This window comes from Aspergillus neoniger (genome assembly GCF_003184625.1).
Source record: "Aspergillus neoniger CBS 115656 unplaced genomic scaffold BO87scaffold_16, whole genome shotgun sequence".
In the NCBI taxonomy this organism is placed as follows: Eukaryota; Fungi; Ascomycota; class Eurotiomycetes; order Eurotiales; family Aspergillaceae; genus Aspergillus; species Aspergillus neoniger.
The window spans coordinates 370451-390052 of NW_020291144.1; the positions used below are offsets into that span (position 1 = coordinate 370451).

General features: G+C 52.2%; 7 protein-coding genes across 7 annotated transcripts; 5 read left to right on the plus strand and 2 right to left on the minus strand.

Annotated features, from left to right (window-relative positions):
- Nucleotides 1-100: 100 nt before the first annotated feature.
- On the plus strand, nt 101-1761 carry BO87DRAFT_55417 (glycoside hydrolase family 16 protein). The gene is made up of 4 exons (XM_025629373.1): nt 101-340; nt 396-950; nt 1018-1398; nt 1468-1761. Exons 1-4 carry the CDS (start codon nt 244-246, stop codon nt 1533-1535), a joined length of 1101 nt encoding a protein of 366 aa, XP_025479742.1. The 5' UTR covers nt 101-243; the 3' UTR covers nt 1536-1761.
- Nucleotides 1762-2698: 937 nt separating this feature from the next.
- BO87DRAFT_308402 (cytochrome P450) lies at nt 2699-4411 on the minus strand (the record flags this gene model as incomplete). Its single annotated transcript, XM_025619433.1, has 3 exons — nt 2699-3554; nt 3633-4197; nt 4327-4411. 3 exons carry the CDS (start codon nt 4409-4411, stop codon nt 2699-2701), a joined length of 1506 nt encoding a protein of 501 aa, XP_025479743.1.
- A 700-nt stretch (nt 4412-5111) lies between these two features.
- On the plus strand, nt 5112-7128 carry BO87DRAFT_376633 (mRNA-binding protein NAB2). The gene is made up of 2 exons (XM_025623338.1): nt 5112-5775; nt 5843-7128. The coding sequence occupies exons 1-2, from the start codon at nt 5342-5344 to the stop codon at nt 6891-6893; spliced, it is 1485 nt and encodes a 494-aa protein (XP_025479744.1). The 5' UTR covers nt 5112-5341; the 3' UTR covers nt 6894-7128.
- Nucleotides 7129-7307: 179 nt separating this feature from the next.
- On the plus strand, nt 7308-9379 carry hem14 (oxygen-dependent protoporphyrinogen oxidase). The gene is made up of 3 exons (XM_025621498.1): nt 7308-7684; nt 7768-8448; nt 8508-9379. Exons 1-3 carry the CDS (start codon nt 7361-7363, stop codon nt 9294-9296), a joined length of 1794 nt encoding a protein of 597 aa, XP_025479745.1. The 5' UTR covers nt 7308-7360; the 3' UTR covers nt 9297-9379.
- On the minus strand, nt 9360-10705 carry BO87DRAFT_376635 (putative RNA binding protein Pym). The gene has a single exon (XM_025623339.1). The coding sequence runs from the start codon at nt 10497-10499 to the stop codon at nt 9837-9839; it is 663 nt and encodes a 220-aa protein (XP_025479746.1). The 5' UTR covers nt 10500-10705; the 3' UTR covers nt 9360-9836.
- Nucleotides 10706-10930: 225 nt separating this feature from the next.
- On the plus strand, nt 10931-11432 carry BO87DRAFT_426043 (cytochrome b-c1 complex subunit 9; the record flags this gene model as incomplete). Its single annotated transcript, XM_025627338.1, has 5 exons — nt 10931-10942; nt 10994-11076; nt 11123-11188; nt 11254-11302; nt 11370-11432. The coding sequence occupies 5 exons, from the start codon at nt 10931-10933 to the stop codon at nt 11430-11432; spliced, it is 273 nt and encodes a 90-aa protein (XP_025479747.1).
- Nucleotides 11433-11844: 412 nt separating this feature from the next.
- On the plus strand, nt 11845-19096 carry BO87DRAFT_459127 (putative ubiquitin-protein ligase E3 component (UBR1)). The gene is made up of 3 exons (XM_025628928.1): nt 11845-11937; nt 12046-18492; nt 18552-19096. Exons 2-3 carry the CDS (start codon nt 12299-12301, stop codon nt 18817-18819), a joined length of 6462 nt encoding a protein of 2153 aa, XP_025479748.1. The 5' UTR covers nt 11845-11937; nt 12046-12298; the 3' UTR covers nt 18820-19096.
- The last annotated feature ends 506 nt before the right edge of the window (nt 19097-19602 follow it).

Genomic DNA, 19602 nt, shown 5'->3' on the forward strand with positions numbered 1-19602 from the left:
TCCTGCGCCGTGACTTCGCCGGCCAAAGTGGTCTTGCATTAACCTAGGATTGATCCTCAGTACCTGCCCATCCTCCTGTTTAATATCCCTCTCATTCCGATTTCACCCCTCCTCTCCTCCAAACGGAAAGATATACGCAAATACATCACTGGTTATCGAACTCTTGTCTGCCCTCTCAATCTGTACCCTGATTGCAGTTGACGACCCCAATTGAGTGAATCACCGGAATATTTCATTCCCACCATGAGACTTCCGCTTGTTAGCTCGACAGTCGCTCTTCTTTCCAGCGCCAGCTTAGTGGCAGCGCAGACATATACCAATTGTAATCCACTGAAGAAATGTAAGTGCCCAAAATCGTATGTTTTGATGGGCAGGCGCAGCTAATACTTCTAAAGCATGTCCTGCGGATCCCGCACTGGGGAAATCTGCGAGCTATGACTTCGCTCAAGGCAGTTCGTCCGACTTTACTGCAACCGGCAGCCCGACCTATGGTGACAATGGTGCCGAGTTCACCGTGGCTCAACAGGGAGATGCGCCATTGATCCAGTCCAACTGGTACATCATGTTTGGGCACGTCGAATACGTAATCAAGGCTGCCCCTGGAACTGGCATTGTCAGCAGTGCCGTTTTGCAGTCCGATGACTTGGATGAGATCGACTGGGAATGGCTTGGAGGGAACGACCAGCTTGTGCAAACCAACTACTTCGGAAAAGGAGATACAAGTAGTTACAATCGTGGAGCTACCCATAATGATCCTGGGAACCACGACGACTTTCACACCTATACCGTGGACTGGACGAGCAAGCAAATCGTCTGGCAGATCGATGGCACAACGGTCAGAGTGCTTACGCCGGATACTGCTGACACGAACCAGTACCCCCAGACCCCCATGGTAGTCAAAGTAGGAATCTGGGCTGGAGGCGATCCCAGTAACCCTCAAGGTACAATCGGTGAGTACCTAGCCATATGTCACTGCAGTACTTCCACTGGTGTGCAATATGCTAATGTTTGTCTTAGATTGGGCCGGAGGCACGACGGATTACAGCGCTGGACCCTACACAATGTACTTGAAGTCCCTCAAAGTCACGGACTATTCCACCGGATCGTCATACTCATATGGTGATGAGAGTGGGGACTGGACGTCAATCACTGCCAACGGAGGTCAGGTTAATGGAAACATTGGGGCCGATACAATGACCTCAATTGAGTCAGCACCCACTGTGACGTCGACAGTTGCCAGTATCCCTATCCCTTGGAGCGGCACTCATCGTGAAACATCGAGCTTTGTGACTCCAGATGTCTGGCCTTGGGTTGCGACAGCAACATCGACATCGCTGCCTTCTGGCTGGACATATTCTGGTTCTAGACAAATCCAGCCGCCTAGCGCGGCTTCTGTGAGTGAGCATTTCCCTTAACAACCTTTTATACAAACTTCCGGATCTCACGCTAAATCGGTACTGCTTTTAGTCTTCCTCCCAGTGTATATCAGCCTCCTCGCAATCTCGGCCGGCTTCATCCTCCCCCTCCGTCTCTAAATCCCTCTCAAGAACTCCAAGTTTGACTGCTTCCTCGACGAGTGCTGCTGGCCACACTAGTTCCGCCACTCATGCTGGTAGCTCCACCACGACCAGACATCTCTCTCCTACTTCAACCAATCACGCAGCCCCAAATGTGAATACTGCGGGAAGACCAGATAGGATTCACATTGGCATGAATGTGATGTGTGTGCTTATTAGCACAGTGATCATGCTCTGATACCCTGCGCAACGACTGTTGAAAAATTGATCAGGTCTAAACGGTACCAGCACCGCTACTCGACGACAGTTATGCTTACGAAACGACGACTACTATAACACGACATTACGACGAAGTGTATATGAATGAATGGCCCCTTTCCTTCTTCCTTGTTTATGATAGAGATCTTCATGAGCTATGTACAGCATAGGTTTGGCGTTGAATCACGAAACAGGCGAGTCAGACGAGCTCGCTAATTGCACCACGTGCTGTGGCTTAATTGGATGTCAATTGGCGTTGGTAGCTCTAAATCAATAATATTGCTTTTGTTAACACGGTCGGTGTTTCTTGTAGCCCATACTAATTGTGATGTTGAAGGTTCTGGAGATTTGGCAGAAGAAGAGGATAAATGATAACAGTGCTTGATCAGACACTCATTGAGCAAGTCAGTTGATTTGAGGTATCCTTCCCCCGCGGGAATAGTCAGGTTCATAAAAAGTATACTAGGTCACTTCATAAGTCGTTCGACGGCAGACCCTCCTCATGTTCGTCCCAAAAATCCCACTTGAGACGCTACCACAATAGAAGACAGACGGCCGAACAACCGAGTACTTAGTACAAAATCCGCTGTAAATATTCAGATGGCCTACATCGACACCCGACCATCTGACACTAAAATGACCGTATCTGTTCAGAAGGGGGAATTTCTAGCCACTGCAGCATGGCAATGCTAAGACTGAGAATCTTAACCTACAATCGAAGAGGTCTAGATCACGATGAAGCTATAGGGAACAGTCAAGTAAATATATATGGTGTGAAAATAGATAAAAAGGATGTAATTAGGAAAATGAAGATCCAATACAGGTAAAACAGAAATCCAGGCATCATAAACTGTCAGCAAGAAGTAAGCACAGACTACCGTAGTATTCCATAACCTCTCCTCTTTTTCAACTTATCCTCAACATCACTCAAAAACACAATTCAACTCACAACCCGGATTCAAAGTGATTTCAAACCTCAACATCGGATCCTCGACCTTATCCTTCCCGGCTGGCGGCACAGCCGTCAGTGACTCGTAAACCTGCAAGATCCTTACAACGGTAAATCCCATCTCAATCATCGCGAACTGCTGTCCCAAACAGATCCTAGGTCCACCATTAAACGGAACAAAATACCACGGTTTCGGCACCCAATCACCCATCCATCTCTCGGGAATCCACTTTCCAGGGTCGAAATAGTTCTTATTACTTCCAGGGGGCGGGTAAAGCGCCGGATCCCTCTGCATCATCATGGTCGAGTACATCACCCGAGTGTTGGCACGAACGCCTACAGGTCCGGTGCCATCGGGGCCACCGCCACGGGGGAGGGTCGTGTTCTTCAATGCATAGCGAACGTTGAATGGAACAACGGGGTAGACGCGCATCGTTTCGTTAAGCACGGCGGTGAGGTATTTCATTTCTTTGAGGTCCGTGTATGTGGGCTTGCGGCCGGATGGGCCCAGACCTAGTCGGGAGGCGATTTCAGATCTGAGTGCTTTGACTACGGAGGGGTTGCGGGATAATTCGAAGAAGCAGAATGCGAGAGTCGTGGCGGTTGTGTCGCGGCCGGCGAGTAGGATGGCGGTTAGTTGGTCGCGGATGACTTGGGGGTCTCGGGTGAAGCGGGCTAGGGCGTGGATGAATGTTTCTTGCTTTGAGAGGGACTTGTCGAGTTCTTCGGGACTGAGGGATAGGGCGCGTTGGATGAAGGGGGCCATGAATTCGTTCATTATCCTGAGCTTTTGGCGGAATTTGGCACGGGAGAGGATGGGGTTGAAGGGGCTGGGTTGGGGGTTAGGTTAGTTGATGCTTGGAGGGAATGAAGATAGCAGGAGGGTGTTTTGAGGGAATGTAACATACCCGTAGCGAAATATCTCGCCCTGTCGGTGTTGTACGTAGCTGAAGGCGTCGGCGAAGCTGGTGGCTGGATTCTGCAGGCTGTTGGTGCCTTCGCCGAAGAGATAGGCTGTCGCAGCGTCTAGAGTGTATCGGAGGAACAGGGGAGTTAGGTCGACGACTTTGTTGCTCTTGGTTCCTGCCAGGAGGGGGATAAGGTGTTGGACGTGATGCTCGAAGAGTTCGGTGTCCACGATGCGGTCCCTGGTGAACATAGGCCGAATGAGTTGACGCGAGCGAGACCATAGTTCGCCATCCGTGACGAAGATACTGTCGCCTAAGAACTCTTTCCAGTCGTGATGAAAAGGCTCTCCTTTGCCATAGTCCGCAAATTGGCCAGTGAGTAAAGCTCTGATGTTCTCGGGGTCCTTGGTGATGATGACTCGGTTTGAAATACCAAAATCCAGTTCAGCGGTTTGGACATGATCGATGGTTGATGTGCCATGGGCAGTCTCCATGAGATTTTGCCAGTGAGTGAGATCCTCACACCTCCGGTTTGCCATCACATAGCCGTAAACATTGTCAAGGGCTGGGGATATCTAGTTAGCCTATGGATTATTGTGGAAGGGTGGTATTTACAGACCGTATGGCAGCCGGAATCGCATGCGTGGAGCCCTCAGGCCCAGTCGAGAGATTTCCCAAGACACTTGGATCTTACGAACGAGACATGCAAGAAAAAAGATCCCCACGAGGCAAGCGGATGCCTTCATGGGGCTCACCTGGTCAATAAGATATTCAAGCATGGTGCCAGGGCAAAGGCCTCGAGAGGGAAGTGGGATGAGTTAAGGTCTAAATAGATAAGGGTTGAAAAGCCACGGCGCAGGAATGCATTTAATTATTATGCTCGTGGACACGAGTCATGCACTGTTCAGCCAGAAGCTCGACTATATGTCATCCAAGATGCAAGACCCCCGCTCGCTTGATTAAACTCTCATTTTGATTGCTCCGCTCGTTCGTGACCAGTCAACTCCGCGCATTGCTAAACAATAAATTGGAGTCACAGCTGACCCGAGGTTCCTGTATTGGAATGGTGGTTGCAGATCGGGAAAATCAAGAAGAGGAATGTGAAGCTAGAGAGCTAGCCGAGTAAAGCAATTTGGCGCATCTGATGGAGCTGAAATGAACTGCTGGTATGGAGTGTGGATCCGGCTCAATTGGTCGGGTTCTTGATCCTTGTACAAACTTCTATGTCCTAACTGAAAAGAGCATATGACCCTCTATGACCCTCAATGACAGCCAATTGCGAGATGACACCACATGTCAAAAGCATTGAGGTGAAGTGGTAGATGCTAAGTTTCCGGCATTTCTCTCTGGGGCAATTCGCAGCTAAATTCGCCAGTTGGCGACTGCGCCACGGCATTACCTAGCACGTGACTAACGTGGCGCGCGACTTTCATCATCGGCGAAGCAAAGTTCCTGCGACGGATACCAGATCTCTCCCCAAAACATCCCTCCTCTCCCCTCAGCTCTTTCCCTCCGTCCTGTATAGCCTCCGATTCTTGACAATCTTTGGCTCCGGGAAACCTATTATATAAACTAGCGAGTCGTCTCAATAGCGCCTTCTGGGTTCAGTGGCGCGGCGTTCTACGATACCCCGTGCCGTCCCTCCTACATTTCCTCGCCTACGTCTGTGTCACTCCTAGGTCGCTCTTCAGCACTCGTGCGTTTGCATCATGACTACAATGGTCACCGCAGGAACCCCGCTCGCTGAGGCGCTGGGTCATGTCATTCCCCCGAAGCTGGTTGAGATGGGTTGGAGCTCCGACGGTGGCGACGACTCAGCCCTTACCGATTATGTGATCTTAATGCTGGCGAATGGCAAGACTCAGGAACAGATCGCCGGCGAACTCTCCAATGATCTTCTCGGCGGCCTCGGTGAAGGCGATACACAGGCCCTCGATTTCTCGAGATGGCTCTTCGAACAAGTCGAAATTCTCAACCAACAGATCAATGGCGGGGGTGCCCCGGCACCCAACGAGGCTTCCTCTGCACAGGCGATTCCGTCATTTGGTGATCAAGAGTCTGCTCCTACACAAATGTCCGGCTTTGATGGCAGTGCGCAAGATGCCGATATGAGCATGGGCGATGCAGGCCAAGGCGACTCGATGTGGGTTTTCTCTCCTCCCCATACCCAAGTTGGCGATATAAACTAACCTCTCTTTTTTTGGTTCTAGACCGACGGGACCGAAGGCCATGCGCAATGGTCGTGGTGGTGGACGTGGTAGAATGCTCAACCAGATAAATCGCTCGATGGACCGTGGGGACTCGGCTTTACATCGAGTCCGCGGTCAAGCTGGCGGTGGACGGGTCAACTCCCACGGCCGCGAGCACGGAAAGGGCCGTTTCAATCAGAATGGAGGCGGCAGAATGCCCGGTGGTCGTCAGATGGGTGGAATGAATATGGGCAACATGATGAACATGACTCAGTCGGATCAGATGCACCTCATGTCTCTGCTTGAGGAGCAAGCTCGTATGATGGCGCAGATTATGCCCGGTTTTGTTCCCCCGGCAATCAACCCGGCTTTCCAGCAAAATGGCTCCCAAAATGGCCGGTCTTTGTTCGATCGAGTCGAACGTCAGCATGGCCATCGGCACCGCGGTCAGCGCCATAACAACCATCACGAGCAGTCGGGAGATGTTGACATGGATACGAAACCTGATCAGGCTGGACAGGAAGGGGGCCAGGATGAAAGCAATACCAACACTGTCTGTCGCTTCAACCTCCGGTGTACCAGGAAGGACTGCCCGTTTGCACACCAGTCGCCCGCCGCCCCCGAAGGTTCTCCGGTCGACGTTTCGGATATTTGCACTTACGGGGCTGCTTGTAAGAACCGCAAGTGCACAGGTCGCCACCCTTCACCTGCCGTCAAGTCGGCGCATCAGGCGGAGGAGCTCTGCAGATTCTTCCCCAACTGCGCCAACCCTCATTGTCACTTCAAACATCCCAGCATGCCCCTTTGTCGGAATGGAGCCGACTGCTCTCAGGAAGGCTGCAAGTTTACTCACATCCAAACCCCATGCAAATTCACACCTTGCCTTAATCCGAGCTGCCCTTACAAGCATGCCGAGGGCCAAAAGGGTGCCTTCTCCGACAAGGTGTGGACTCCGGGCTCGAAAGAGCATGTGAGCGAACGGAAGTTTGTTGCAGAGGAGGAGGGTACAGAAGAGTTGATTAAGCCTGACACGGCCGGGGAAGGTTCTCAGAGTCAGGAGATCGCGACTTAGATTCCAGCGTTGGATCAACCTGACCACATTTCTTTTGATGATTCCACATTGTCCAATTCCCCATATGATGCCGGAGAGATCTCATGTATTATTTTGTGTGCGCGGGTGCTTACTTGGGAGGGCGTTCAATTTCGATCTACTTTATGTTATGTTCATGGCAATGGCAGTAAAGAATACTTACGGTGGCTTTGTAAATAGAATCTGGATATCATGAGATTGCTTATGTTCTGCACGACCTAGTCAGTGAGTTGAGTAGTACTTTTCAGCCTTGTAATAGTGATCTTGTCGTTGGGGACCTTCGTAGTAACTGGAGTGCATATGCCGGTCGTCAACTCTTTATTGCGGTCGGCCATCGGAGCTTCTGCTAGCGGCCCCTCCGCTCCGCAGCTCTTCCGCTTCCTCCACCCCGTTGAGCACCCACCCTGGACACTTGGTTGCTGGCCCCAGTGTCTTTCATTATCGCTAACATGCGGTTACCATGTGCTTCCAGCCGTGCGTTCCGGCAAGTGCGAGCGCCATTGGCTCTGCTCCACAGGGGTCAGAGGCACGCTGTGCATACCAAACAGTTTGACGCTGCGGTCATAGGCGGTGGCATCACCGGCCTCACAGCGGCCTACCAACTATCGCGCGACCCGTCGTGCTCCAAAGTCACGCTTTATGAGAAGTCCTCCCATTTGGGAGGCTGGCTCTCCTCCGAGCAGATTCCTGTCCCTGGAGGACATGTCGTCTTCGAATATGGTCCGCGCACCTTGAGGACGAGTAGTCCCTCGTGCCTTCCCATGATGGATCTGGTAAGCCAGGACGCCAGTACTAGCTTCAATCGAAGCATCTCGGTGGATTGCCTATGGCTAACAATACTGGATCAATGCTGCAGATAATGAACTTGGATTTATTGGATGATGTTCTGATCTGCGACAAGAAATCGCCCGCAGCTCAAAATCGTTACATCTACTACCCCGATCATCTCGTGCGCCTGCCATTTCCACCCACAGAGGGATTGCTCAAGACAGCCTGGACACTTTTGATGGAGCCGTTGTTCGAGACTTTTCTATATAGCGCTATCTTCGAGAAGCCAAAAAGAGCTGAAAATACCCACATTCTCTCCCGTGACGAATCAGTCGCGGATTTTGTTTCGCGTCGGTTCTCCCCCAAAATGTCGGAGAATCTCGCTTCTGCGGTCATGGCTGGCATTTTCGCGGGAGACGTAAACCGTCTGAGTGCAGAAATGGCCATTGGCTATGTACGAGAACTCGAGAAGAGATATGGATCTATAGTGGACGGCATGATGACCCAGAGGGCGTCAGAAATGCGTGCTATGCCAATGGATGAGTTGTTGGCATTGGAATCGGTGGCGGTCCCATCCCACAGTGATGATCGTTACTGGAAGAGCCTGCGTGCGGTGGTCTCAGATGCCAGCGTTCTTACGCTGAAGAACGGTTTGGGACAACTAACAGATGCTATGGCTGCCCAGCTCCGGAGTTCCAGAAACGTGGAAGTTGTGACGGGAACTGAAGTAACCTCGCTTGGCCAGAATCCGAAAACTCAAGACTTGACCGTGAGTGGGAGCTTACATTCTTTTCTACCGAATGGACTGGAAGGCTGACATGAGTGTAGATCGGGTTTGGTAAGAACGAGTCAAAGACTCACAACCGTGTAATTGCCACCCACGCGCCCTCGAGTCTCGCTCGACAGATACAGAACACAAAGGTGGGTGTCGTACCTTCTGATACAATCCGCGACCTAGGACAGAACAACTACGCAGTGACTGTCATGGTTGTCAACCTATATTACGAGGATCCAGACCTAGTTCCAGTTGAAGGGTTCGGATACCTGCTACCTAGCTCGGTTCCCTTTGAACAGAACCCCGAGCGGGCCTTGGGGGTTATCTTCGGGTCCCAGTCCAGCGAAGGACAGGACACTGCACCCGGCACAAAGCTCACCGTGATGATGGGTGGCCATTTGTGGGACGGCTGGAGCGAGTCCGACTATCCTGACCCGGATAAAGCAATTGAGATGGCCCAGGCCTTGCTTCATAGGCACTTGGGAATCAAGACGGCTCCGTCTGTGGCACGCGCCCGGTTGCTCCGCGATGCTATACCCCAGTACACAGTTGGCCACCTGTCCCGCATGAAAGAGCTCTCGCATTCTGTTCGGAGTGACTTTCATAAGCGGCTCACCTTAGCTGGTGCATGGTATGGCACTGTGGGAATTGGCGTAGTGGACTGCATCAGACAAGGTTACCTAGCCTCGTCGTATGGTGTTGGCTCCAAGAAACTTGGCCCTGGAAACAGCCGTCGACCTTGGACCAAGCATGACTTCCATAACTGGGAGCTGGAGGGTGGCATAGCTACTTCCCCGGTTCGGTTCGATAATGTTCACGTTACGGAGCGTCAGCATTACTAGGACAGACCTACACGGGCTTCTGATGTCTATATTAGCATGTAAGATACCAAATGTATGATTATCTGCACTATGCGGAGGAAAGGGAATATGATATCGCTAGTAGTGATCCCAGATGTCAATTTGGTACCGCGAGAAGCTAGTATAAAAACACAGTAAAAATGTAACAATGTTACAGAGTATGTCTTTCATCCGGATTAGGCCATCCTCGGTAGACTGTCACGGATGGCTTATGTCGGGAGAAGGGCTATCGTGGATCGGGCGAGAGATCCGCGAGGCCCAAGACGTGTAGCGAATATCTTGATACGCTTTGGCTCTAGTGCTGAGGAAGCCGAGCTGCTTCCAAAAGTCTGGTTTGATACTCCTGCATCGACTGTCGTATGGATTGGTATGCTCTAGCAATCAAGTCACCAGAGACCCGGAATGAATGCCGTTTATGGATGCCAGTGACCGGGATGGCTGTAATGGAGCACCTTCAGAAAGTCGCACAATAGGATCTGATCAATAAGAAGTACGGTTACTTCTGCGAATCGGTAGTTCCCTCTACTCCTTCACTTCGGTGGCCTCCTTCTTGTCTCCGTTCGAATCGAACCCGAGGGAGTCCAGTTGGCGAATCAGCTCCTGAATCTTGATCACCTTCTCCAACTGCTCGGGAAGAAGAGCCTCTCCCTGGGCTTTCTTGTCGCGCAGGTCGCGAGCCTGCCTCAACTTCTTCTTCAAGTTGCGGGCCTTCTTTTCCTTCTCTGCTTCAGGGTCGACTGCCTCCTCGGTCTGCGCTGCGTCCTTTTCGGCTCCGTTCGATTGCTTCTTAGCCTCTTCGGGCGCACCGGCACGCCAGTTCTCGATGCGAGTCACATCCTTGCCGTTGGTAGCACCATCCTGTGTCGCCTTGGCCTTCTTTCTAGCTTCGCGACGCTTCGCATTCTTGTTGTTGGTTGCACCACCTGGCTTGCTGGCCGATGTATCCTCGTCGTCCTTCAATCCATCGGCACCGGGAACCCCGCCTTTTCCGCGATTCTTCCAGGCCTCTGCCGCACGGGTTTTGTATAGTTCCACATCCTCAGGAGGGCGGTATCCCGGTCGGACACGGATCTCTCGTCGCTTGGAACCGTCGGCACGGACAGATGAAGGAATGTAGCGTTCCCCTGTGGATTCGTTCGTTGTGATCCCGGAGGAACTGACCGCACCAGGCTTGTTGGAGGCCATAATTTTGTTTTTGTTAGGCGGGGTGTTGAGAGTCGGTCGGGTGGGAAAATGTCAGTGTGGCCTGAGGGGAAAGACAAGTAGTTCCACGGTTAGAATCTCCCCCTGATTTAAGTCTCGAGGGTGAATGCGTTGGAATTAAATACCGGTGTGTGTTGCCACAGTTTTTCACCAGTCAAGCCCGACAGCGCATTGAATTTGTGGACGAGTCGACGTAAGGTTGATGAATCTCCAGGCGGCCAGTCGGAGGCTCTGCGCAGGTGGTGTTCCGACTGGCCAATCAGCGACCCGGTGATTCCCGCTGTTGCTTTTCGCGGCCGCCAAACCGAACTCGATCCTGACTGGAATCTTCAACCTCATCTCGCCCATCCTCTCTGCCTTGCTGTCTTTCCCCGCTCCCTTCCCCCTCTATCTCTCTATCCATTACCGTCACAATGGCCGGCGCTGTAAGTGTTTTCTTTACATGGGTTTTGTCACAGTTCAATGGCTAACTCCAGGGTGTTCCCGTTCCAGTTCGCTTCCGCTATCTACCAGCATGTCTCCCCTTTCACTCCGGATATCCGATCGATACTTGTCGCCCGTCATGGAATGGTCTTGCTAATTGGAAATCTTTGAACGAATTACAGGGGCCTGATCCGCCGTAACGCGGTCTACCTGACCACCATCTTCGCCAGTGCCTTTGCCTTCGAGCTGTACGTTTCTGTTATCGGGATCTTTCGGGGGTGCGACAATCGCTAAACAATTATCTGTGGAATAGGACCTTCGACACTGCCTCCAACAAGGTCTGGGATTCTTTCAACCGCGGCGTACGTTTCTTCCCTCCCACGACCTTTCCGCATGGGTTATACTGACGGGTTCGTTTCACTACTGCAGCGCCAATGGAAGGACATCAAGCACCAGTACCTCAACAAGGCCGACGATGAGGACGATGAGTAGATTCGGGTACAATACTCGCCGTGTTACATATGAAAGAATAGAAGTGGTGCTAGGGGGTTCAAAATATCCATTCCCATGTTATACTATAGCCGAGTGCCGGGAAGGAGAAGTGCTATAATCCAGGGTGTTTGTACGAGATAGATTCGCAATAACCTGTAACTTTTGTTTTTCAGCAGTCCATCCAGGAGCAGGGTATGCATATGTAGGTCATCCTACCCCGTAGGCCAGGTCAGTAGTCAAGCAACACACGGATGTTGCCCAGCTGGGCGGGGGAAAGCCAACCGGGCGTTCACAGGCCGTGGATGAGAATCGCGGTGGCGCCAAGCCCCGGTGTTTGCAGTACCTCGATGTCATGGGCGAACCAACTCTTGGACACTCCTCTTCTCTTCCACATATTGTCTAATACAGTGTCATCGCTTTTTGCTTTCGGAACGACATCTCCATCAGGGGTCCTATGTGAATGAGAGAATAGGAAAGTTCCGCTCATGTTATCAACGGGCTACTGGTGCGTGCCGCTGGATACCATAAAACCCGACTTCCCACCACTTTCCCCCCCACGGTGACATCGCCGTGCCTGCTATCGCTCGATAACTAAGCTTCTTAACTGATCTAGATTTTTTCCCCTCCCCTCAACCTTACTTGGGATTTACCGCCCCAGTAAACCCGACCGATTTCAACGCCGTTTCACTCCGTGGCTTATTGCAACATACTTGCCGCCACTCATACGCTCGATCACAGGCCGAGCGATCGCAGACTGGGAGATCCCAAGCCCGCCCCACGGAGCTCCCACTCCATCCGACCCTCACCATCCCCTCACTTCTCGGACAGCCCGATGAGTGTCGCGATCCAAGCGCAAAGGCGATAAAATGAGTTTCACGGATAAGGAGATGGTACTCGGGCAAGGCCTTCTACGGCTCCCCTCTGCACACAACTATCGATATGGATTCAATGCAGAGCAAGACCTACTTGAGCTGCTCTTCCACTCTTTAACCGGCTTCAACGAGGAATATCTCCGACTACTTTTTCCCAACGGGCCCCCGAAAGGTGTTTGGAAACTAGCGGAAGCTCAGGGAGCAAAAGAAGGAGCAGAATATACCGAAGCGGCGCGGGGAAAGCGATGTGGTCACATTTTCAGGGCCGGCGAGGCTACTTATCGGTGTATCACCTGTGCTGCGGATGATACCTGCGTGCTCTGTAGTCGCTGCTTCGACGCTTCTGATCACACCGGCCACCAGTACCAGATTTCTTTGTCCTCGGGAAACTGCGGCTGCTGTGACTGCGGAGATGAGGAGGCATGGCGACTACCGTTGTTCTGTGCGATCCATACCGACAGCGAGGATAAAAAGGGCAAGCAAAGGGCTCAGACTCAGCTTCCGCATGATCTGGTCGATAGCATTCGAACGACTATTAGCGGCGTGCTGGATTATTTCTGTGATGTCATTTCTTGTTCTCCCGAGCAGTTGCGGCTCCCGAAAACAGAGGAGGGGATCAGACAGGATGAAGAGGCGTCCCGGCTACGTCCCGGTTGGTATGGCGATGGAGATCTACCGGAGGATGAGCCGGAGTTTGCTCTTGCTCTTTGGAACGATGAGAAACATACCATCCGGGATGTTGCTCATCAGGTCAGCCGGGCTTGTCGGGAACGGGATCGTTTCGGCAACGATAGGGCCCATGAGACGAACGATATTGGGAGGAGTGTAGTCAAATACTCCAAGGATCTGCAGAGGCTGCTGGCTGTGTCGAAAATCATCGAACAGATTAAGGTCACGGTTACAATCCGGTCTGCCCGCGACACGTTCCGCGAGCAAATGTGCGGGACCATCGTCGAGTGGCTTGCAGATATCTCGGGGTGCAGTATCATGGACGATAACGAGATTCTACGCCACACCATTTGCGAGGCGCTGCTTAGTCCATGGCAACAACGCAGCAATGCCGCGAATGCCGATATCGGAATGAAGGGCATTGATGACCATCAGAGGTCTGAAAATGCTCCGTACCGCACGGTTATGCTCACGGTGTCCCCACAGGGGCAGGTGGTTTTGGCTGCAGAAGAGGATGACGACGAGGATGATGAGGATATTGATAATGATAATGAACAAGTTGGCGACGGGGATGGAGACGAAGAATTTGTTGAGACCCATGATGATGCTGACGATGAGGATGAGGATATGGATAGGCAGATTGCTTTACTTCGTGAGCAAGCTGAAATAGAGGATATGGCGGATGAGGAAGATATGGTGATGGGCAACACGGATGACGCTTTCGAGATGGCTCAAGCCATTATCCAACTGGGTCGGCGGTCGATGTCTCCCAACACTGAGCAACAACAGGAACGACAGGAACAAGAAGAGCAGCCAGCCACAGAGAATCAAGCCCCGCCGCAATCTCCCGAGCGCGAGCCGAACTCGAATGACACATGCCAACTTCCTCCCATGTCGTATGTTGCCATCCCCAAGACACCATCTGGTGTGGTAAAACCATCACCTGCAAAGACCCCTAGTCATTGGCAAGTCCGACCTTCCGTCCCGGCCTTCGGGGAGCATGTCTCCCCATACGAGGATCTCTGGCAGCGTACACGCCTGGACTGGATGATCCTGTTCGATCTCCGACTGTGGAAGAAGACCCGTACCGATCTGCGCGATCTTTACATTGGTACCGTGGTCAATGTTCCCCAGTTCAAGCGAATCATGGGTCTACGCCTGTCGGCTCTATATACGGCGCTCGCGCAGTTGTACCTGATTGCAGACCGCGAACCGGATCATTCAATTGTCAACCTTTCCCTCCAACTTCTAACAACGCCCTCTATCACTGAGGAGATCGTGCTGCGCGGGAACTTCCTCACCAAGGTCATGGCCATCCTATATACATTCCTGACTACGCGACAAGTTGGTGAACCTTACGAAGTAAATCCGAACGCAACTCTGGCCTTCGATGCCGGTTCCGTGACCAACAGACGTCTGTACCATTTCTTCCTTGATCTAAGATACCTCTTGCAGTCAGAGTATGTACAGAACCGCGTACGGAGTGAAGAACCTTACCTCGCTCAATTCTTGGACCTCGTCAAGCTTTCCCAGGGTATCTGTCCTAACGTACGTGCCGTGGGAGAGCATGTCGAGTACGAGACCGACGCCTGGATCAGTGCCTCGATTCTCATGCGGGAGATCAACCGGCTCTGCCGGCAGTTCTGCGAGGCATTCCGCAACCCCGAGATTGATGGTGGCGTGAAGCTATTGCGAGCAATCCGGACGGCAACCATCTCTGCAATGGTACATTCTACGGGAATTGAGCGCAAGAGATTTGAGCAGGCGGAGATCAAAAACTATGTGCGGTTCAAGACTTTACCTCCCCTTGACTTCGAAGTCGATCAGCAACGAGTCCCCCGTTACCGTGTTGTAGACTTTGTTGTTGAAAGTGGTTCGATGAGCTTCCACCATGCCCTGCACTACACGCTGTCGTGGCTGCTGGAGTGTGGCCGCAATGTGAACAGTGCTCTGATGCGGGATGTGCTCATGAGTGCTGCTCATGCCGCAAATGAGAAATACATTCACGATAGTCAGCTGACTTCTGAGGATCTGCTCCTCTGCATGTTCGATTATCCTCTCCGGGTCTGCGCCTGGCTCGCGCAGATGAAAGCGGGCATGTGGGTGCGTAACGGACTCAGCCTTCGGCATCAGATGTCTCAGTATCGTGGAGTGTCGTCTCGCGACTTTGCCTACTATCGCGATATCTTCCTCCTGCAAACTGCACTGGTGACCTGTGACCCGAGCCGGGTGCTTGCGTCTATCGCAGACCGGTTCGGTATGATGGACTGGATGACCAGAGATTACATGCCACGCCCTGGATATGAAGACAGCCAGATCATCGACGTGGCCGAGGAGTTCGTCCATCTGCTGGTCATTCTGCTCACAGACCGGACCTCTCTCACCGCTGTCGACGACAGCGAAGCCGCAACGCGCGAGAACATGAGCCGCGATATTGCGCATGTTCTGTGCTTCAAGCCGCTTTCTTTCTCGGACTTGTCTACACGCCTCAGCGACAAGCTGCTTGACTCGGACCTGTTCCAGGATGTTTTGGACGACGTTGCGGGATTCCGTCCTCCTGAAGGCTTGAATGATACAGGAACTTTCGAACTTAAGCCGGAATATATCGACTTGATTGATCCTTATAGTGCTCACTACAGCAAGAACCAGCGGGACGAAGCAGAGAGCATCTATAGGGAGTGGATAGCCAAGAAATCTGGGAAGAAGGCATCAGACATTGTCTTTGAGCCGAAGCTGCGCCCTATCACTTCTGGCGCATACTCGGAACTACCTAAGTTCACAAGGACGCTGGTGTTTGCTCAAATAGTCCACCACTGCTTGGACTACGTGGTCTCCTCGAAAGAGCGTACTCCCAACATCCCGCCTACCCGTGTGGAGACCTTCCTCCAGGTTGTCCTCCACCTCATCCTTGCGGCGTCTCTTGAAGATAGTAGCGAGGATGATGGCTCCTCACCGTCATTCGTGTCGCACGCCTTGCACAAGGCAAAGGAAACGACTCTGGCTGGATCATTAACTATTGTTGGTCTTCTGGAGAAGATCTCTGTCATGAGTGAATTCTCTGCCTGCGGGCCCAAGATCCGTCATATCCTGAAAAGGCTTTGGCAGAAGCGCCCTCAGGCCTACGCCTCCGCCACTGCCTCTCTCAAGTTCCCGTTCGATCGGGTCGACACAAGCTCCCCTGCCATTGACACCGACAATGAGAAGGAACTGAAGAAGAAGCAGGCCCTCGAAAGACAAGCGAGGGTTATGGCTCAATTCCAGCAACAGCAACAGAACTTCCTTAACAGCCAAGGTGCAATTGACTGGGGAGAGGAGGACTTTAGCGACCTCGAATCCGAAACCGAGACTGCTCCCGAGACTAAACTATGGAAGTACCCTAGTGGTACTTGCATTCTCTGCCAGGAGGAAACAAATGACTCCCGACTCTACGGCACATTCGCCTTGATCCAGGACAGCAGTATCACGCGCCTGACAGACATCAACGATCCTGACTGGATCAGGGAAGTGATCAGGACACCGACGAGCTTGGATAAGTCTGCGGAGCACATCCGTCCTTTTGGAGTCGCAGGAGAGAATCGCACGACGGTTCGCCGACTGGACTCTACCGGTGGCGAAGTGATTAGCGAGAAGGTTGGATTGAGTAAAGGTTTCAAGGCCACGCACACCCTTCGTGGACCGGTCACCACCGGTTGTGGGCATATCATGCACTACTCTTGTTTTGATGCCTACTTCCTCGCTACTCAGCGCCGCCACTCGCAACAAATCGCGCGGAACCACCCTGAGCGTTTGCTGAGCAAGGAATTTGTCTGTCCGCTGTGCAAGGCCCTAGGAAATGCCTTCCTCCCTATTGTTTGGAAGGGTAAAGAGGAATCCTACCCGGGGGCTCTGAATACTTCTGTGCCGTTTGATGATTTTATCAATACAGAGTTGAAGTCGGTCCTCTCGCAATCGTACAATTACGCAGTGCTCGCGGAGAACAACAATGTGCAGCTACAGCTTTACCAGGATCTATTCAGCAATTACCTGTCGAAGGCCTTGGTTCCTCCACTGGCAACTAAGGTTGATCAGCTCATGTCGTCGCAGTCGTCGTCAACGTCGTCGTCTCTGCCCTCCGCGACTCACTATATACCAACAGCGAGGATGCCGATGCCTGGCCTCTTCCCCTCACAGGACGAGAACTCAACTACAAGTCCGCTGCAGGAAGCTTCGGCCCAAAGCGGAAGCCCCATGTCTGTGCTCATACAGATCTACAAGCGACTGAAGCAGACTATCCGGATGAACCACATCCCATCCACCTTCAATCATCATCCGGACACCACAGACACCAATGACCTGGTGCACACTGACTCCTTGTTCCAGAGTTTCGGCTTCAGCATTGCTGCTACTGAGATCTCTCAGCGCGGAGTTGAGTCAGAGCCAGGGACGACTTTGTTGGAAAAGATCCCACAGCTGACTCTGACGCACCTCCGAGTCTTGGCTGAAAGTGCCTTGTCGTACGCTGCCGTCGGGTGCGTATACAATTCTAATGGCCCTCATACTCACAGCGGGGACGAATTTCAAGAGCTTCATCGCCATAAGATATGTCAGCTCTTCATCGGCCATCCCTGCCTGAGTGGCAGCGCACTGGTAAACGAGATGCGTGAGATTGAACCGCTACTGGCTAAGGATACTTTTGTCTTCCTGGCCGAGTGTTCGCTATCCCTGCTGCCGGTGCTGTCTGTTGACATTCGCCACTTGATTCAAGTGTGCTACGTGGCCGAAATTGTCAAGGTTGCGGCCACCTACATCCTCTGCCCGAAGGGTCTGAAGGAGGAGCTGGCGCAGCATCGCGACGACCAGTATCTGTCTGAGTTGAGTCAGACAGATCCGCGATACGAAGCGAGCCGGCACTTCTTCCACTCGATCGTCACCGAATTGAAATCCAACTCGGTAGGCCACGCGGTGGGATCATCGTTCCCTGCTGAAACTGGCTACGTCAAGGACGGCGTGGAAAGTGCAACTCCGGATGTGGTGATCTCGCTGAGGCGTCTCATCTCCAGCTACGCATTGGCTTTCCTGCGCAAGGCGGTCATCCTACTCCATGTTCAGCACGGCGTCGAATTCCCTAACACTGGTTCTCACGACGCGAATGCGTCGGAGCTGGACAGTCTGACCAATCTCCTTCACCTGCCGTCCGTTGACGAAGTCTTTGCATCGATCAACCCGGCTCGGGAGAGTGGTAAGCCGTTCGATGCTATAATCTCCGGATGGATCTTCCACTGGAATGCGACTCGGTCGGGCGTCAGGATGGGCGACCTTAAGCTGTGGCCGAGCCTTCCTCACCCGGCCATTTTCGAGCTGGTCGGACTCCCCAAGTACTACGACAGTTTGATCGAAGAGGCCAACCGGCGGCGGTGCCCCAAGTCGAAGAAGGAGCTGAGTGATCCCAGCATCTGTCTCTTCTGTGGAGATATCTTCTGCTCGCAGGCAGTATGCTGCATGGAGAACAAGCTGGGCGGATGCAACCAGCACGTTCAAAAGTAAGTCCATTTCCACCCCCTTTCTGAAGTATCTGGAGAACTCTGCTAACAGCAAGTAGATGTGGCAAGAATATTGGTTTGTTCATCAACATTCGCAAGTGCACTGTGCTCTACTTGCACAACCGCAATGGATCATGGCACTACGCACCGTACCTTGACCGACACGGCGAGGTCGATCCGGGTCTCCGGCGCAACCGGCAGCTGATCCTTAACCAGAAGCGCTACGACCGACTGCTCCGGGACGTGTGGTTGTCGCACAGCATCCCAGCTACCATCAGCCGGAAGCTGGAGGCGGACATCAATAACGGCGGGTGGGAGACGATCTAGAGAGGGGGCCTAAGAAGTTATCGTGTTCTGTGTTCAGCATTGGTGTGTTGTGTTGTGTTGTGTTGTGGTGTGTTGTATCCTGACTTGGCTTGATGACCCGTGCCAAAAGCTCCTGATGACTTTGCATGCATTTGATCGGATTGTTCATTCTTGAAGATAGTTTACATATATGTATCTACGATGCAGAGGTGTTTTGTCTGGACGATGGTGGTTGATACTATATATTCTATGCCTTTTGCTTGATCTTGATATGGATCAGTCAGTTGATGCTGTCTGTAGTAATGGTTTGGCAGTGTGGATTATCATCTGAATCGTGAAATTTTGTCTTGGTCATTAAGCTAGGCATTGATCTACATGTAGACTTCGATTCGAAACAAGGTCGGCCGTGTGTGACTCACAGGGAGCTTTTGTGCCGTGGGGATAACTCTAGCCCTGGTACTAACCCCCATACTGTCATTGGTGATCTGCTGAGACGATTTAAGCTTTCGCTACAGCCATAGCTTATACACAGTAAGGTTGTGAAGGGGAAATTGCATTAATCTAGATTATTTCCATCCATCTTTATACAGAGTTGATAGTTCATGATGGGCTACGGCTTCATAGCTCCCATGTGTCTCTATTGCATAACCGTTCCCTGTAGACACTAGACAGCAGCCAGCTAGCGAGCAACGGCTCACAGTGGTTAACACGGTGGAATCAAGCCAGCGAATCGGGGTGAAGCCAATTGACATTGCGCATCCACATCGTAGTATCACTAGTAGTATGATCGTCACCCTCCATGAC

What these genes read in the sequence shown, in the direction of transcription:
- BO87DRAFT_55417 (XM_025629373.1), top strand. Translation starts at nt 244, where the DNA reads ATGAGACTTCCGCTTGTTAGCTCGACAGTCGCTCTTCTTTCCAGCGCC. An exon ending in TTGTAATCCACTGAAGAAAT is followed by an intron (nt 341 to 395) that starts GTAAGTGCCCAA and finishes ATACTTCTAAAG; the next exon opens with CATGTCCTGCGGATCCCGCA. An exon ending in TAACCCTCAAGGTACAATCG is followed by an intron (nt 951 to 1,017) that starts GTGAGTACCTAG and finishes TGTTTGTCTTAG; the next exon opens with ATTGGGCCGGAGGCACGACG.
- BO87DRAFT_376635 (XM_025623339.1), bottom strand. Translation starts at nt 10,499, where the DNA reads ATGGCCTCCAACAAGCCTGGTGCGGTCAGTTCCTCCGGGATCACAACG.
- BO87DRAFT_376633 (XM_025623338.1), top strand. Translation starts at nt 5,342, where the DNA reads ATGACTACAATGGTCACCGCAGGAACCCCGCTCGCTGAGGCGCTGGGT. An exon ending in GCAGGCCAAGGCGACTCGAT is followed by an intron (nt 5,776 to 5,842) that starts GTGGGTTTTCTC and finishes TTTTGGTTCTAG; the next exon opens with ACCGACGGGACCGAAGGCCA.
- hem14 (XM_025621498.1), top strand. Translation starts at nt 7,361, where the DNA reads ATGCGGTTACCATGTGCTTCCAGCCGTGCGTTCCGGCAAGTGCGAGCG. An exon ending in GCCTTCCCATGATGGATCTG is followed by an intron (nt 7,685 to 7,767) that starts GTAAGCCAGGAC and finishes TCAATGCTGCAG; the next exon opens with ATAATGAACTTGGATTTATT. An exon ending in CGAAAACTCAAGACTTGACC is followed by an intron (nt 8,449 to 8,507) that starts GTGAGTGGGAGC and finishes ACATGAGTGTAG; the next exon opens with ATCGGGTTTGGTAAGAACGA.
- BO87DRAFT_459127 (XM_025628928.1), top strand. Translation starts at nt 12,299, where the DNA reads ATGAGTTTCACGGATAAGGAGATGGTACTCGGGCAAGGCCTTCTACGG. An exon ending in TGCAACCAGCACGTTCAAAA is followed by an intron (nt 18,493 to 18,551) that starts GTAAGTCCATTT and finishes AACAGCAAGTAG; the next exon opens with ATGTGGCAAGAATATTGGTT.